The sequence below is a fragment of the Pangasianodon hypophthalmus genome, chromosome 29 (genome assembly GCF_027358585.1).
Source record: "Pangasianodon hypophthalmus isolate fPanHyp1 chromosome 29, fPanHyp1.pri, whole genome shotgun sequence".
Lineage (NCBI taxonomy): Eukaryota > Metazoa > Chordata > Actinopteri > Siluriformes > Pangasiidae > Pangasianodon > Pangasianodon hypophthalmus.
Window position 1 is genome coordinate 12,676,668 of NC_069738.1, and position 16,936 is coordinate 12,693,603.

The 16,936-nt window shown below is 37.6% G+C and overlaps 1 protein-coding gene across 3 annotated transcripts in view; it reads right to left on the reverse strand.

The window, feature by feature from the left end:
• Positions 1-3,236: 3,236 nt before the first annotated feature.
• The window catches only part of grin2da (glutamate receptor, ionotropic, N-methyl D-aspartate 2D, a), a 110,874-nt gene continuing 97,174 nt past the window's right edge, over positions 3,237-16,936 (reverse strand). For 2 of the 3 annotated variants that reach the window (XM_034301704.2, XM_034301703.2), the window contains exons 14-15: positions 10,961-11,193; positions 3,237-8,608 (exon numbers count right to left, since the gene is read on the reverse strand). In XM_034301704.2, coding sequence (XP_034157595.1) covers positions 5,609-8,608; positions 10,961-11,193 — 3,233 coding nt within the window. In that variant the 3' untranslated portion in view covers positions 3,237-5,608. The remainder of the gene's footprint in view (positions 8,609-10,960; positions 11,194-16,936) is intronic. The other variant, XM_034301705.2, reaches the window with a different exon arrangement.

A 16,936-nucleotide genomic window follows, 5' to 3' on the forward strand; every position in this document is an offset into this window, starting at 1 on the left:
TCATCATGGATAGGAGTCGATTGTATTTTTGGAAAGGAGGTGACATCAAAAATCATTCATTAAGATTATTTTATTATTAATTTATACTTTATTTAATTTTATTTCTAAATTATTTATTTAAAATGAAAAAAGGTGCCAGACTCTGTTTCGGCATGAGTGTTTTTAAATAACTGTGAATGCTGATTGGTGCAATTTGTATTTACAACTGCATGTGTAGCTCCTCTCTCATTCATCAGCTCAGCGTTTGAATATGCAAATTATTACTTGTGTTATTTTCACTATGTGTGATTTTTAAACGTAAGTGAATTGAGTAAGTTCACCTATGTTTAAATGTATGCCGACCTTTGATCCAGTGAATAATGACTGAGATTATAGTATAGATTATTACTATTTGAATGAGATTTTTCACTCACGGTCAAGATTTGCTCCTCTTGCATTCTCACTCTTGCGTGCATGCAGTAGAAGTCTATCCTGACATGGGCATATAAGCATGTTGTAAAATAACACAAAACGGCAAGAATTATTAGCTAGTTTTATATCGATTAAGCTGGTTATCTGCCATAAATGTCTGTGTGATCAGGGCTGCACACTGAAGCTACTGAACAAATTAGTGTATCTATCTATCTATCTATCTATCTATGTGTGTATATATATTTTGTTTTTGTTTTTGTTCAAAAAAAAAAGTATATATATATATATATATATATATATATATATATATATACTTTTTTTTTTGAACAAAAACAAAATGCCAGACAACATGCACATCAATGACATTTTAAGGCAATATAGTTTTGGCCTCTAGTTTTGGCCTATAGTTTTTAGGCCTCTAGTGGTTAAAAGAATATAGGCCTCTGTATTGTGAAACTGTTTTAGATGACAGCACTGTGTATTTAAAATTTGGACCAGTAAAGGTCAATAAGAAATAAACAGCTGTAAGCAATCATGTAAGCAATCTGAAATAAAGGAATTCTTTATTGTGTAATTTGTTTTTATTGTAGACATGAACTTTAATAATACACTATATGGCCAAAAGTATGTGGAAACCGGAGTATTGAACCATTCCATTCCAAATCCAAGAGTATTACAATTGAGTTGTTCCCCCTTTGCTGCTATAAGCCTCCACTCTTCTGGGAAGGCTTTCCACTATATTTTGGAACATAGTTGTCACGATTTGTGTTCATTCAGCCACAAGAGCACAAGAGATAGGCACGGATGCCAGCTGAGAAGGCCTGGTGTGCAGCAGTAATTCATCCCAAAGTTGTTCAGCGCAGCTGAGATCAGGGTTCTGTGCAGGCCACTCGAGATCTTCCACATCAACCTTGGTAAACTATGTCTTCATGGATCTCACTTTATGTCCAGGGGCATTGTCATGCTGGAACAGGATTGAGCTCAGCCCCTTAGGTCCAGTAAAATCTTAATGCTACAGCATACAAAGACATTCTTGACAATTGTATGCTTTCAACTTTGTGGCAACATTTTGCGGAAGGCCCACATATGGCTGTGAGGGTCAGGTGTCCACATACATTTTGCACTGCATGAACTGAAAATATGTGTATTATTCAATTAATATGTTTGTATATCTAAACTTCAGTGTCTAGGTTCTGCAAGCCTCAGGTTTTCAGTTCCTTGAGAGCATTAAGGCAACAAATAGGTTTGATTTCTGAGTTTGTATAATTTCTTAGCATTTACAATATATTATATTAATAACATATATTAATATATGCTATTTTGATTGTTTCTATGGTTTAACTTTGGCAGTCAAATGAATGCGACTCATCAAGTCAAGTGTAGCTTTATATTATGAAACAAAGCTGAGCCATATTATCTGACTCAGCCGCTAGCATGTGGCCCGAACGTGGCCCAGGTATTTGAGCCAGACACAGGCCTAGATTCAAAGTTGAGGTGGTCCAATTGATTAAACATTTGGTATGTAGTATGTGGCCCAGATAAGCCATGAATATTTTGTTCAGCCTTGAACCTAGACTCAAACTGTATTTGAGCCGATAGAATTAATACTCGTGATTCACCATTTAGGACGGATGTAGGGAGACTGGACTGTAGTTACTAGATTGATTATTAGGTGTGTACTAACGATCAGTACAAAAGATCAATATATTATAATTTTCTGCAATATTGATCTTAAGTACATTTTATAAGGATTAATATTAACAGGCTTAAAATCGGGAAAGGAGTGAGAGAAGAAGGAAGAAAAGGGTGTTAAACAAGACAGTAATCATGCTGTTATCAGGCTGACTTTACATCACTTCCTTGAATACCATCAGTTGTCGCTCACAGTGAGCTAACATGATTGGAAATGTATGCAGAGTGGAAAAAAGAAGTGGAAATGTGTCACTCGCACACACACACACACACACACTCACACACACACAGTAGTACAAAATGGAAACGGCAGTCATTTATTGTATTAAAATCTTTTATTCTGTTACTGTTTGCAGCACAGCATAGTATATTCTTCCAAGATTAAGTGGCCCAGCGCATCACACCCATGTGGCTTCCCCAGAGAGAGGGAAATGGCACAAGTTATCCAACATAGTAGCACAGGGGCACAGCCGTCCTGGCACAGAGTGGCATTTAACAAAAGTGGCTCTGCTCAGCTACATCATATAGTAATACAGAGCAGCATTGTGTGTGTGTGTGTGTGTGTGTGTGCATTTCTATGTTCAGTAAAATGCACTGTAGCTTGGGACACACACACACACAGACACACACACACATGTACACACACACGCACACACACACACAATCACAGATCTTTATCTAAATCAGCATATACTTCTAAGCCACTTTCCTGTGAGACATACTGCATAATAATGCGAAGCTTGTGGCTCAAACACACATGCTCATTAAAGAGCCAGTTGAACCTTTTTATTATTCAGAAAATATTCTATCCCACCATCACAACCGAACTACAGTGACACGGTCATCTGAATACACACACACACACACACACACACACACACACACTCATACACACATTCACGGCATCGGTTGTAACTTTTTCTCATAGTGGTAAATGGCCAGCTGTGCAACACAGTAGGACACTGGTCTCTGATATCAGTGAGTGTAAGACAAAAGAGGACAGACAAAGACAAAAGACAAATTTATAGAGAATAATTGTATAGAATAAACATATATATCTTATCTTTGAAACATATATACATTATATATATATATATATATATATATATATATATACATATATATATACATATATATATATATATGTATGCTGCAATTTATATATAGACTTACTCACAACAGTAAAAAAGTAGACACTATCAACACAAGAGACAAATAGAGAAAAAGGCTTTTTAAGATTAATTAGTGGTCAGATTAATTAGTAACTTAAAATCTTTCACATAATCCTAAAATCGTGACATAAAGCATAATCCATAATAACTAAATGTTTACAGTGTTTATGTGAATATAAGATGGAACAAAAAGACAATTTGAATCATTTTCTTGCGGGTTATATATGGGTTATATATATATATATATAGCACATGTTTATCATTAAATCTGGTAAAAGACATGAATGAAACTAATATTCTTGTCTTCAGCTAGACTGTTATGCTGAACACATATTTCTCTATTGCTATCTAAACTTCACAAACACATATATGAGGTACATCTATATATAAAGAAATCTAGACAAGTATTGCACAACAGTCAAAATTGGAATAAAATGATGTACATATAAGCTGACAAGTGTTAAATTTTAATGTCAAGATAAACAATGCATATGAGTTTAGAGGATATTTGTGACATTCAAGTAATGTGTCACTGATTCTGGCTTTTGAGGATTTAAAATAAATTTTACTGTGCTCTTGATCTGTACATCACAGTCATCAAAGGTTTAGCGCACAGCAACTTGACATTGTTCGCTCATTAACAATATAATATAGTCCAATTAGTACTATTTTTGTAAAGCTCAGCATACAATACATAAGCTTAGTATGGCTCAGATGCAGTCACAAGCACACAAAAAAAGCTAAATTACCCCGTTGGTCTGCGATTAGGACTGGGTCAGTTATGCGTAAAACTTTGTGTGTGTGTTGGGGGGGGGGGGGTTATAAAAGAAAGTTTTTAAAATACTTAGAGGATACTAGTGGAAAAGTGAAATAAAAAATCAAATATTATATGTTCACAACTGGAATTTGCTTCAAAATTCTACAATTCTGGAAAAGTTCTGGAACTTCAACAAACATTTACGTTCATATTTGACTCAGTCCTCGTACCAACGTGCAGATGCCCTTATCAATAATCATGGTCAATCACAGCAATCACAAAGCTAATAGCAAAATCTAAATTAAACACTTCTTCCAAATCTTCCAGGGTTCTGATCTTCAGTCGTATTTTTTTTTAAGTGCCAGAAATTTTCTCTTGATAAAATCATAAACTGGTGTCTGGTTATTATTCACATTTGCTGTAATCTGCATGACCTACTTAAGTATGGATCACAACAACTAGTAAAGTGACAAAGCAGAGCAGTTAGAAAAAACATGTAAAAACACAGTGCTTAACTGTAAACAGTGCTCTCCTGCTTATCGCCCTCTGAATAATGTTCTAAATCTAACATTGACATCTGATTGATGGTACAGCGCTCCATATGGCTAGCTATTTCATTTTTGCACTTTAAACAATTTTACCCAAAACATTCAAAATGGATTATTGACTTAAAGATTTTCCCCCAAAAAGCTACGATCTTAGTTTCTTGGTTGCAGGACACTGTGTTGTCATGGCAACCTGTACATTCAGTTGTGAGGGGATGGGCTGCCACTTTTTAGGTAGTTGAAATGCTGTGTGTGCCCTCACTATAATATTGCACAGTGCTTATGTTCTCTTAATTAATAAAGTCTTAACAACAAAGTAGACACATACATAGGTGAGAATTATGTATTGCTTAAGGGAAAAGAATGAGAAATAAAAATGATATGACTGCGCAGTAGCTCAACGCAAGTTTGGCACTCAGATTCCATGGGTCATACATTGATCAGTAAAAGTTGACTTACCCTGTTAGGAAAATAAACACCAATAAAGTGAAATGGAATGCTAGATGTAAGTCTGCAGAGGTAGGGGGATATGTTCTTGGGAGACCAAAGAGGGACCAAAAACTGCTACTTTTTTATAATGAATGCATCCTTTGAAATACAAATGCAACAATAATGTAATAATCTGAAGCTTAAACAGAAGGGGGAAAAGGATGAACACTATGCGGTTATTAAAAGGTTTCTGCCTCTGAATCTCCCCTTGAGATCCAAGGGTCACACCTGAGTCCACAAGCACCACAACGGTCAAACACCACATTCATCCAGAATATTCAACCCCTCCATCCAAGTGCCCCATAAAAATGAGAAAAGCACAGCCAATCACATTTTAATTATTCCTCTTTAACAGAGAGGTTTCTCAGAAAGGCAGTACCATACTTATGCCATATAAAAAGGACAGCCACTAGATCCACCTTTCTTTCAGTAGCACAACAGAGACTTGTGCAAGAAATGAAGGGGGCCCGCCTCACCATTATGAGCCAACAAAATCAAATTGGCCCAGAATGTTTGCTGATGTCTCTTTTTGTTTATATGCCTCAGACCTCACTCTCCACACTAGAAAAGTGGGCAGAGTCTCGACGTGAGCACAAACTCTTGGTTTTGAAGGGAAGATGTGGTGATTGGTACCTTTGTGGCTGGGGCACTGAACACAGTCTCTGGTACTGGAGCTTGGCACTGGAGGAGGATATCGAGGAGGGCTGCAGGGCACCAGTTGTTGAGGAAATGGCTGATGGCGATGAAACAGAGGAGGAGGAGGTAGGTAGAGGAACATGAACCGGGTGGGATGAAGATGGAGGTGCAGGGAGAGCTGGGACCATTGGGGCTGGCAGAGATGGTGGTAGAGTCTGAGGAGATGATAACTCTCTGGACCTCTCAGAACGCTGTGATCTGTGAACACTGAGGTTTGATTGACTTCCAGATTTTACTTGGCCTTGAGCTTGGTCCGGCTTGGAGGACTGCCGTTTGGGCCGGTTGATGTTGCTGAAACTTTGGCAGTGAGGCAGCAGGTCCTCTTGACTACGAGAGGTCACTCGGTTCCACTTATAGTGGTGGGGCGACTGGCAGGAACAGGCAGTATGGCATTCACTTTTCTCCTGTGATCTCCTTTTAGACTTCTTTTCAGTCTTCACAGGTAATTTGTCCACAGACCAGTATCTTCGTGGGGGTGGGGGTGTCAAAGGAGATGGTGGCCACTGATGTGATCCTAAACCCCCAGACCCCCATCTTGAGCCCCCTCCAAAACCACAGCTGCTTTCCCCACCTCCTAATCCCAAATAAAAGTCATCTCTACTGTTTATACTGCCCCCTCTCTCCCTAGCAGGATAAGTGCCAAAAAACCAGCCTCCACCCCCAATGCCTCCAACGGCCCTTCCTTCATGCCCTTCCCAGTATCTCTCAAACTTGCCAAACTCACCCGAAGAACCTTCATCATCCGTATAGATATCAACAGTTTTGTCTCTCTCCCTTTCAGATTCTGATTCTATTGCTCTGCTCTCTCTTCTTCTTCTTCGTTCCTCAGTTCTATCCCTCTCTTCTGATTCTTCCCCTTCCTCCTCTTCTGAATCCCATTCATGAAATGCCAGGCCTTCTCTTGAGTAGGTCTTACCTCTTCCATTCTTTCCTAAAAGGGGACGAATCTCACCTCCTTTCCCATGTTCCTCTCTTTCAGACCCAAAAGACCGTGTTCTTTTATAGTTAAGAGGAAAAAGAGGAAGAAAAGAAGATGGAGATTCAGAATGTGTATTCCCACTACCCCAAAATTTAACTGATGTTGAGCATTTACTTGAAGTGGGATAATGCTTACTGTTAGACTTTGGCCTGGAATGGTGATAGGACTGAGGGTTCCTGTGGTGCTTTTCTCTTCTCCTAGCTCCTTCTTCATCACCACCCTCTTGATTATCACTCTCTCTCTTTCCTCCCTCTCTTTTTATATCCCAGTCATAACTCCGCATAGAGCTTTCACTCTTCTTTTGGAAAGAGCTACGCCTAAGCTCAGGGTAGGAAGGCAGATTCTGTTCTATCCCTTTTTCAAATACCTCTTTACCATCAATTTCCCCTTCTTCTTGACCAGATCGCTTTTCCTTCTCCCTTTTCCTGGATTTTCCCTCCTTTTTCTTTTTCTTCTTTACTTTATGTCTTTTGTGCTCTCTCTCTCTCTCACGCTCTGCCCTCTTCTTTTTCTTTCGACCCTTCTTCCTCCTCCTTCTCTCCCTTTCTCTCTCTTTATAATATCGTTTCTCTTCTTTGCCCTTACTTCTCCCACCACCTGCTTTTCTAGCTCTCTCTTTTTCCCCCCATGAAGCCCACCACTCTTGGAGTTGTGCCAGCTGGCTAGTGGTGCTGTCTCTCATCTGTGCCTTCTGTGGGCAAGGTTTGCGTGGTGGTATGGGTGGAGGTGGACTGCAGGGCAGAGACCGAGATGACATGTGTGAACGACTTTTTCTCCTACCCAAAAGAAGGCTGGACTCCTCTGTAAGCTCATCAGTGTCAAACTCATCATATGCATCTCTTTCACCTGCCCTGTATTTGAAACTCTGTGATGATGAGTACGAAGAAGTAGAGTAGGAAGGAGAATTAGATCGTGAGACTGATACAGAAGAGGAGGTGGAAGAGGAGCTAGATGTGCTAGAGGAGGTGGAAATGTAGTGCACAGATGCTGAGGGTGAAAGAGGAAGTTGGTTAGGGGAGGAGAAGGGAAGAGGCATAGGAAGAGGCAAAGGAGGAGGACGACGACCTCTCCTCACTGCTCCATCCCTCCCTCCATACCTGCCCCCACCTCTCCGTCCCAAAGGAAGGATGTTTTCATACAGGGGTCCCCCAGAGCCTTTTCTTTTTGAAAGACTGCTTCTCCTCCAGAAAGAATGCTGTGGTGGAGAAGAATGAGGCAAAGCTGGGTTTATGGGTAAATGCCCAGAGGGTTGTTTTTTTTGTGGCAACCTTGGGTTTCCCAAGGACTTTGTTTGATGTGTGGTTTTTGGAGTTTGGGAAACTACACTTTGTGGGTCTCCAGCGACTCCTAATCCCTCTGGATCAATTGGGCCATAGTATCTTTTATATTCATCCAGACCTCCTTCTCCCCCGCCTACTGCAGCCCACTGTGGAGGCATACCCTGTGGAAATTGTGCAACGTCTGTGATCCCACTATTGATGGCACTTGTCTTTTCAGGGCCAGTTTTTGGACGTGCCCACCGATCCACCACAGCCAGTCGTCGATCATGACGAGGTAAAAATGTGGAGCATGGCATGGGTGCTCCAAGAATTGGGCTGTTTGAAGGCCCAAGAGCCATGCCTGAATGCCCAGATGTTGGCAGAGATCCAGGAAGAAGTGCATTGTACACTGGCTGTTGCTGTTGCTGGTGAAGTTTTTGCTGCTGTTGCTGTTGTGCCGTCGTGATGGAAGAGTTGGCTACATTTGCAGTGACCATGTGAGGCGGAGCAGGAGGGGGCATTGTGGAGATGGGATGGTATTGTGGAAGTGTCGTTTGGTTACCTACAGGGGTTGTTTCATCTTCAAAACTGCAGCAGCTGTACATTCCCTGGAAAAGATTAAAAACAGGCTAAATTTGTCCTCCTTGACATATACCAATCCAGAGGCTCTGGAAAATGCCTCAATAAAACTCAAAATAAACTAGAAATATTTCCATAACAATGAAACTGTCTGCATGTTCAGTACTTAGCTGATGCAAGACATCACACACTGCAATGTCACCCAACCTACAGTATTGATGTAATGCTTTTCCACTATTTGAGTTTACTATCTTACTTGTTAAATAAATATATATATATTGCAAATATAGTATGTGGGACATCCATTTTCATTTTAATATACCAAACAGTAGAATATAGAGAAATGAATAATCTTCTACCTTTTTCTGAACTAGCACAATGTAGAGGTGAACAGTCTTTGTGCAGTGATAATAAATTAGGCAGTATCGTTAGTTTCATGTTTTCATGTTATAATGAATTAATAAATGAATGAATAAATTCTGCTTGTTGCAAATTGCTATAAGACAACTAAACACAAGTAATGAGGCTTCACACACACACACACACACACACACAGATATATATATAGTTAGGTCCGGATGTATTTGGACAATGACAGAGTTTTGTGATTTTGCCTTTATACGCCACCGCAATGGATTTGAAATAAAACAATCAAGATGTGATCGAAGTGTAGACTTTCAGCTTTATTTTAAGAGGTTCCACAAAAATATGGCATTTACCATTTAGGAATTACAGCCATTTTAAGCAAATACTTCCATTTTCAGGGGCTCAAAGGTATTTGGATACTTGACTGACAAGAAGTTAATTGACCAGGTGCGGTCCATTCCCTCATTACTTCAAGACAAATGAAGCAGATAAAAGGTCTGGTGTTGATATCAGGTATTGAGTTGGCATTTGGCAGCTGTTCGACTGGAGCTACCAATACGAAGTCCAAGGAGATCTCAATGCAAGTGAAGAAGGCCATCATTAGGCTGAAAAAACAACATAAATCTATAAGAGAGATAGCAAAAACCTTAGGTGTGGCCAAATCAACAATTTGGTACATTCTTAAAAAGAAAGAAAGCACTGGTGAGCTCAGCACCACCAAAAGGCCTGGAAGACCACGGAAGACAACTGAAGTGGATGATCACAGAATCCTTTCCTTGGTGAAGAAAAACCCCTTCACAACATCAACAGAAGTCAAGAATACTCTGGAGAAGGTAGGCGTATCATTGTCAAAATCTACAATTAAAAGATGCCTTCATGAATGTAAATACAGAGGGTTTACAACAAGGTGCAAACCACTGGTAACATTCAAGAACAGGAAAGCCAGATTAGACTTTACCAGAAAACATCTAAAAAAGCCTCCCATGTTCTGGAATAAGATTCTTTGGACTGATGAAACCAAGATTAACTTGTACCAGAATGATGGGAAGAGAAGTATACCACATCATGTGTTAAACATGGTGGAGGCAGTGTTATGGCATGGGCATGTATGGCTGCCAATGGAACGGGCTCACTGGTGTTTATTGATGATGTGACTGCTGACAGAAGTAGCAAGATGAATTCTGAGGTGTATAGGGCTATACTCTCTGCTCACATTCAGCCAAATGCTACAAATCTGATAGGACGCCGCTTCACAGTGCAGGTGGATAATGACCCTAAACATACTGCGAAAGCAACTCAAGACTTTTTGAAGGCAAAGAAATGGAATATTCTTCAATGTCCAAGTCAGTCGCCTGATCTCAACCCAATAGAGCATGCTTTTCACTTACTGAAGAGAAGACTGAAGGCAGAAAGACCCACAAACAAGCAGCAACTGAAGGTGGCTGCAGTGAAGGCCTGACAAAGCATCTCCAGGGAGAAAACTCAGTGGAAACTTGGTGATGTCCATGGGCTCCAGACTTCAGGCAGTCATTGACTGCAAAGGATTTTCATCAAAGTATTAAAATTATGGTTATATTTACAATTATGTCGCTTTGTCCAAATACCTTTGAGCCCCTGAAAATGGAAGTATTTGCTTAAAATGGCTGTAATTCCTAAATGGTAAATGCCATATTTTTGTGGAACCTCTTAAAATAAAGCTGAAAGTCTACACTTCGATCATATCTTGATTGTTTTATTTCAAATCCATTGTGGTGGTGTATAAAGGCAAAATCACAAAAACTCCGTCATTGTCCAAATACGTATAGGCCAAAAGAATATATATATATATATATATATATATATATATATATATACATACACACACATACATATACACACACACACATACATATATATATATATATATATATATGTATATATATATATATATATATATATATATATATATATATATATATATATATATATATATATATATACTTTTTTAGGATAATGTAAAGTCTTTATTCACTAACCCGACTAAAAGCCAACAGGAAGTCTAATCCCTTTGAACGACCCAAGCAATGGCGGAGCTTCCAGTAAACCAGGTGTTCCCAGGCAAAGACCAAAAGGCTTAGACCCATTGCCACCAGTAGCATGTAGAAGACTCCTGCCATGTTATCTATGTCAAGCTTGGAACTCATCACTTCAATCTTATCATTATGACAAATCCCAGAGAGCCAGAGGCGTTCAAGCATGTCAATTTCATCTGGGGAAACAACAAACAAACAAATAAAATAGATGAGAAAATAACCAGATTTGAGCAAGAAAGAACGAAAGAAATGAAAGGAAAGGAATAGGGTTAAAGACCTATTTTTAGGAAACCAAGTCATTATTCATTAGAAGACGAGCATAAAAAGCAGTTTGGACCAGCTGAGATTTCTGTCTGGTTTACATTATTATTAGCTTGAAGGATTAAAAAGACTGTGATGGGGAAAACATGAAAAACAGGAAAGAAAGGGAAGCCCATATGGCAGAAAAAAGATGGATGAAGAGAATAACAGCTTTGATGAACATCTGAAATAGGCAGGTTTCTACTATACTGTAAGACAGTGTTTTAAAGATTAAAGTTCCAGACTGATGACCAATAATAGCCAATACTTCATTCAAAAGAGAAAAATGTCACCATAAAGAACACTGATAAGACAAGAACATTGGCAGAAGACATGTTACATGCATTTAGATCTTTCTATCAAGGTTTATTCTTTCTATAGCTCTGAAACTATAATCTTATAATCAAATCCATTTTTTCAGTAAAATCAACAATAATAAGAATAGTGAATTGGCCCCTGGTTAATTGTAAGTTTGCCAATTTATAAAAAGCAGAAATATAACATCTGCCAATTGAACAGGCATTGGGAAACATAATAATGTGAACTAAGTCACACATTCATTACATTTACTGAAAAGGGCAAAAATGGCATCATTTCACTAGTCTTTACTGGCCTAACCCTACTCATTATTATTTTAATTAACTTTGAGACTTTCCCTAAGTCATAATAATAACTTCCTTTCATTCTCTCTATTTAACTCAATATGTTCCTCATCAAAAAGCTTTAAGCAAATCTGAAAAAGGGAAGTGGGGGAAACAGAGTTGCTACTACAACATATGTTAAACATTTAGGTTTAACAACATAAACAAAAATAAAAGCATATATATTTGACAGGAAGTGATATCACTGTTCCTAGTACATATCCCGTTGATAATAAACATCATTCAATACATTTTTACATCTTTTTATGTGATTGGTAGTTTGATTTAAAAACAGGATGTCCAAATTGTTCCCTCAGGCCAGGAACAAACTATAAGCAATTTCAAATAAAGGAATTCCTGAAAGAGTATTACTGTTTTTGATTGTAGCCTAGACAGTTCTAAAGTTTCCTGCTTTTCTTTCTATATTTTTATAGAAGTTATAATGCTAGTAGTTTCACATCATGTGTGCTGTTTTTATGGATCTTTAATGTAATCACGTCTGTAAAAAAAAAATATATATATATATATATATATATATATATATATATATATATATATATATATATATATATATATGTGTGTGTACAAGGTGATGAAGTGCTTGTTTAACTCGGAAGATGGTAAGTGAAAACAATAAGGAAAATTGTCATTAAGGAAGAGCAGTTGTTCAATACTAAGATTAAGCATATGCATGTACATGTGCATAATACCATTAATTAACAGAAATAACATTTAAAAGGGTGTGTTTAAATGCATAACTTGGGAGATATCTTTTATATCTTTTCAAAATACGCCCATACTGGGGAATAACATCTAACTATTGACCGCAACTGACAGTGCTAGCGTCCAAATATTCCAACCTTTGCTTTTTCCACATGTTCTCAGTATACGCGGTATATTTGTGTTGTGTTTTTGTCAGTATTTGGACAGTATTTAGACTACTTGAAAAACCCAACCAAAATTGAATACTTTCTCAAAGTAATCCCTAAACAAAGCTTCGATTCAGACTGCTAACTCTAGGATCTGAGGCAAACATATTATTTCATATGAAATATTACTTAAAAGCAGGAATGTTGCACAACAAAAATCATCAACAAACCAACAACGTTCTAACAGACATTAAAAATCAGCATACCCACTAACTGCAGGATCTGAAGCACACATTTTATCTCTGTTAATGTATATGCAATATTACTTAAAAGCAGCAATGTTGGACAAAATGAGATTTCTCAACAAACTGTATGAGGTTCTAACAGAGATTTAAAACCAGAGGTTAATACAGGCTGTGTGACATATCCTAAAAATTGGAATACTCAGCATTCATTTGCCAAACAAGAAAGCTAGCCAGCTAGCTCGCTAACTCACCCAGCCATACATGTATAGTGTTCTCTCGCAATTTCCCCCTCATTCTTAGCAACAAACCATGCTAAGTATGTTTTGACTGCTCCAACTTAATCATACACAACACAATGCCAAGTAAATATTTCCTAACTTTCCACCAAGATTGTAAGCATCCAACGATAAGCTTTGACAATCTTTCTGGTGTAAATATACTCCATATCAACAAGGTAATGATACACATCAGAGTAAGCCACTTCAGGAAATGTTTTAAATCTGTGGAACATTTTTTCTCACGTTTTTGTTCAAAGGATTAGGTAATGAAAATTGATCATTTATTGTTAATTTTTGTATATATCTTTGTGATGAGGAGGAGGAAGGAGGGGCCAGGCTGTGAGGATGCCTGCCTGGCACTGAGATGACTAATCAGTGGGAGAGAGGGATAAAGGAGCGTCTGGAAACGCCGAGGGGGTGAGAGAGATGCATACTTGTTTTGTGTTTGTGGTTTACGTTTGGCGTTTATGTTCTGTTTGAGATTAAACTTTACATTTGAGTTCACTTGGTTCCCACCTCCTCCTTGCCCGTGTGTGAAGTTTGTTACAATCTTGTTTGTTCACTTTTCAGGAGAGTCAATAAGTACGAGCTAGTCATTTTGTTTTGACAGCTTTACATTTAAAAATTGGCATCACTGGAAATGCTTTAGGAACGGAACTTCTTTTAGTAACTGTTTACCTCATTGAAATAATCTATAAAGAGTTCTATCCTTAATCCCTTCATATTGCATCAAAGTTCTGCAACCTACATCTACAAACACTTCTACCAGCTACAGTTTATGTTCTGTAATAATCTCTAATTCGCATCCAATAGGTTATGGTTTTAGCAGTGAAACAGTGACCTCCCTCTGACTGTATGAGATGTTCAAAAGTACCAAATATTCCAACTTTTGCTTTTTCCACATGTTCTCAGTATACGAATTTGTATTATGTTTTTGTCTTATTGGCAGACCAATAATATATAATAATATAATAATGAAATAATGTAATAGTGTCTAATATATTAAAGAACCTAATACAGTTTTTAGATAATATTCTCTATAGTACAAAACTATATGAGTTAATTCATTAAGTCTTGATTTACTGCCTTTCCCTTGACATAGGTACATACAACTGTTTGTAAAGTTTATCATTAACATTATTAGTGATCAGTTGCTGCTGGGTGACTAAAGTGAAAACATCAGCTTACCAAGAACACCATTGTGCTCCTTTGATCTTGCCTTGCCAAACACTGTAGGAGTCTCTCACTAGCAGGCTGCTAGATGAAAGGAAACAAGGTGAAGGCAGGCATGGCAGTCTAACCCGTTTCCTTGTTAAGAGTGCTGGTAAAGATTTCACAGTTTGTTGTGAGGTTTTGATCTGGGAGGTTGTTATTGAGGGGTCTGTATCTTTCTCCAGCTTTGATGCAAACAAATTTATAGCCCAGTGGCACTGATGCATCGCATGGATGGATAGCCATATGTTGATATGTCATAAATTAGTATGCAGCAAAAATGCACCATGGCTTGATTGAGCGTTTTGGTAGAAAGGCAACATACAACAATCATGTTTGGGAGATGTGCTGATATTAACTTTCAGTAAAAGTGTGTAAAAATAAAACATTATTGTTCTGTAAAGTGCTATTTTTACATAAAACTAGATTTCATGTTTTCTAAATTAAATAAGTGGCATAATTTATTAAATTAACAAATTTAATTAAATAATTGTAAATTTTGTATTATAGCACTTATCAGCAATTGGGTCTTTCTTCTCGCATCAATAAAAAATCTGAAACTTTGTGTATTATTTTATGTATCATGTCTAGACAAATATAATGCCTGTGTACCTGCATATTCTACAAAGGTGCAAGGTGAATGCAATGAACAAGCTTTCAAAATGCATCACTGTGCATGTCAAACTGACAATAATTAATGAGAGAACAGCAAAATGTACTCCTCATTAATGTATTGTTTAGGGTGCTTGGTAGTGGTGTCAATTTGTAGAGATTTCTAATATTGTTTGTACTGTTTTAGAATAAAACTACAAAGTCAACTGTTGCATTTTTCTTCTGTAGTTGACCTACCCATTCTTATGTCACAGTGTCCAGTGATGAACATTGATTTAGCAACAGGAAGTTAGATTGATTTTTAGAGCTGCTATCACTTTCTAATCTTTTAGTTTACATAAAAACACAACTAGCTTTTAGGACTTGTAATGAAGAACAACCTGTCTAAGGTGGACAGACCAAATATTACCTGACAAAAAAATCCACTCACTTGAAGGGAAAACAAAAAAGACGTAACTTTCCAAAAGCAGCTAGTATTACCTGTAACATTTATTCAAATGATATAGTCTTCAAACTGCTCATTTGTTCTCAAGTGGATAGAAAAATGGCTTCTGTGTTACATGTGTTACTGTATTTTACTTTACACAGCAAAATATATAACATTATTTAAAATATTTAATTTGTCTAACTAGCTGTTAAACTGCTCAGGCAGTTGCTTACTACAGGTAGTTGGCAAGCTAAATAACACTATACAGCATGTTGTACTCTTATGACATTCAGCAAACATAAACCTGACTATTAATCAAAAGTAAAGAAAACTGTTAGATGCTAAGCAGGTTACACATTTAACTCATATTTACAAATGTAAGCGGTAGTCTGTTAGCCATGATCAAACTTTCAAGTGACTCTCAACATGCGAACAGATTTAGAGGACATGCCACATTTGGAAAATGTGAAAATTCATGAAAAGGCTATTCATTGAAAAGGCATATTGTCAAATGGGGCAAACTTTATTTCAGAGATTGCAAATTCTATAACATATATATATTTTTTTCCAAAGGTATTTAAGTGGTCTGATAAAAGTAGGAACATAGGGATGGAATAGTACTAATATTTCATAGTACAATAGACATGAAATTCTATATAAAAGTTTTTGGTATATCTTGGTATCTACTTACAACTTATTTGGAAACTGTTGGGGATTATTTGGTAAGTATTGCATTATTTGGTCAGAGAAACTCTTCTTAGAGGATTCCTCATAGCCTTAAGTAGATTTATCAAAACATTGTAGATGTCACGTCACTGGAATCGGCGTTGCTTCCCATTCCAAGGAACCCAGAGCAGTCTACAAGCATGGCCGCCGACTACAACTCCCAGAACTCAGAGTGACCTTCGAACATGACTGCCATGGACTACAACTCACTCACTGTCCTGTTCAAACTCACCTGATTACTAATCATGCACACCTGGGCTCAATTCCACCACAGTATATAAGGACACTCTTCACTACCACCTATTGTAAAGTATATGCTCAGTGTCTTGTACCTGCAATACCAAGCCTTTTTGTTCTGTTATAGTGCTTCTGGTTACGATTATGATTCTGGTTCTTTGGTTTTTGTCTTTGTCTTTTGTCCAGTTTACTCTGTTTGCACATCGCTTTACTTCTGCATGTATTCTGACCTTGATTCTGCCTCACGTTTTGGATTAGTTTGACTGTTTTAAAATAAAAGCTCTTCACCTGCAACTGTCATCATCTCCGCCAAATGACAGAATACTTCGCCTGCACATGGAGGCAGCAGTTTTTCAAGAGAGGTGACAGGCT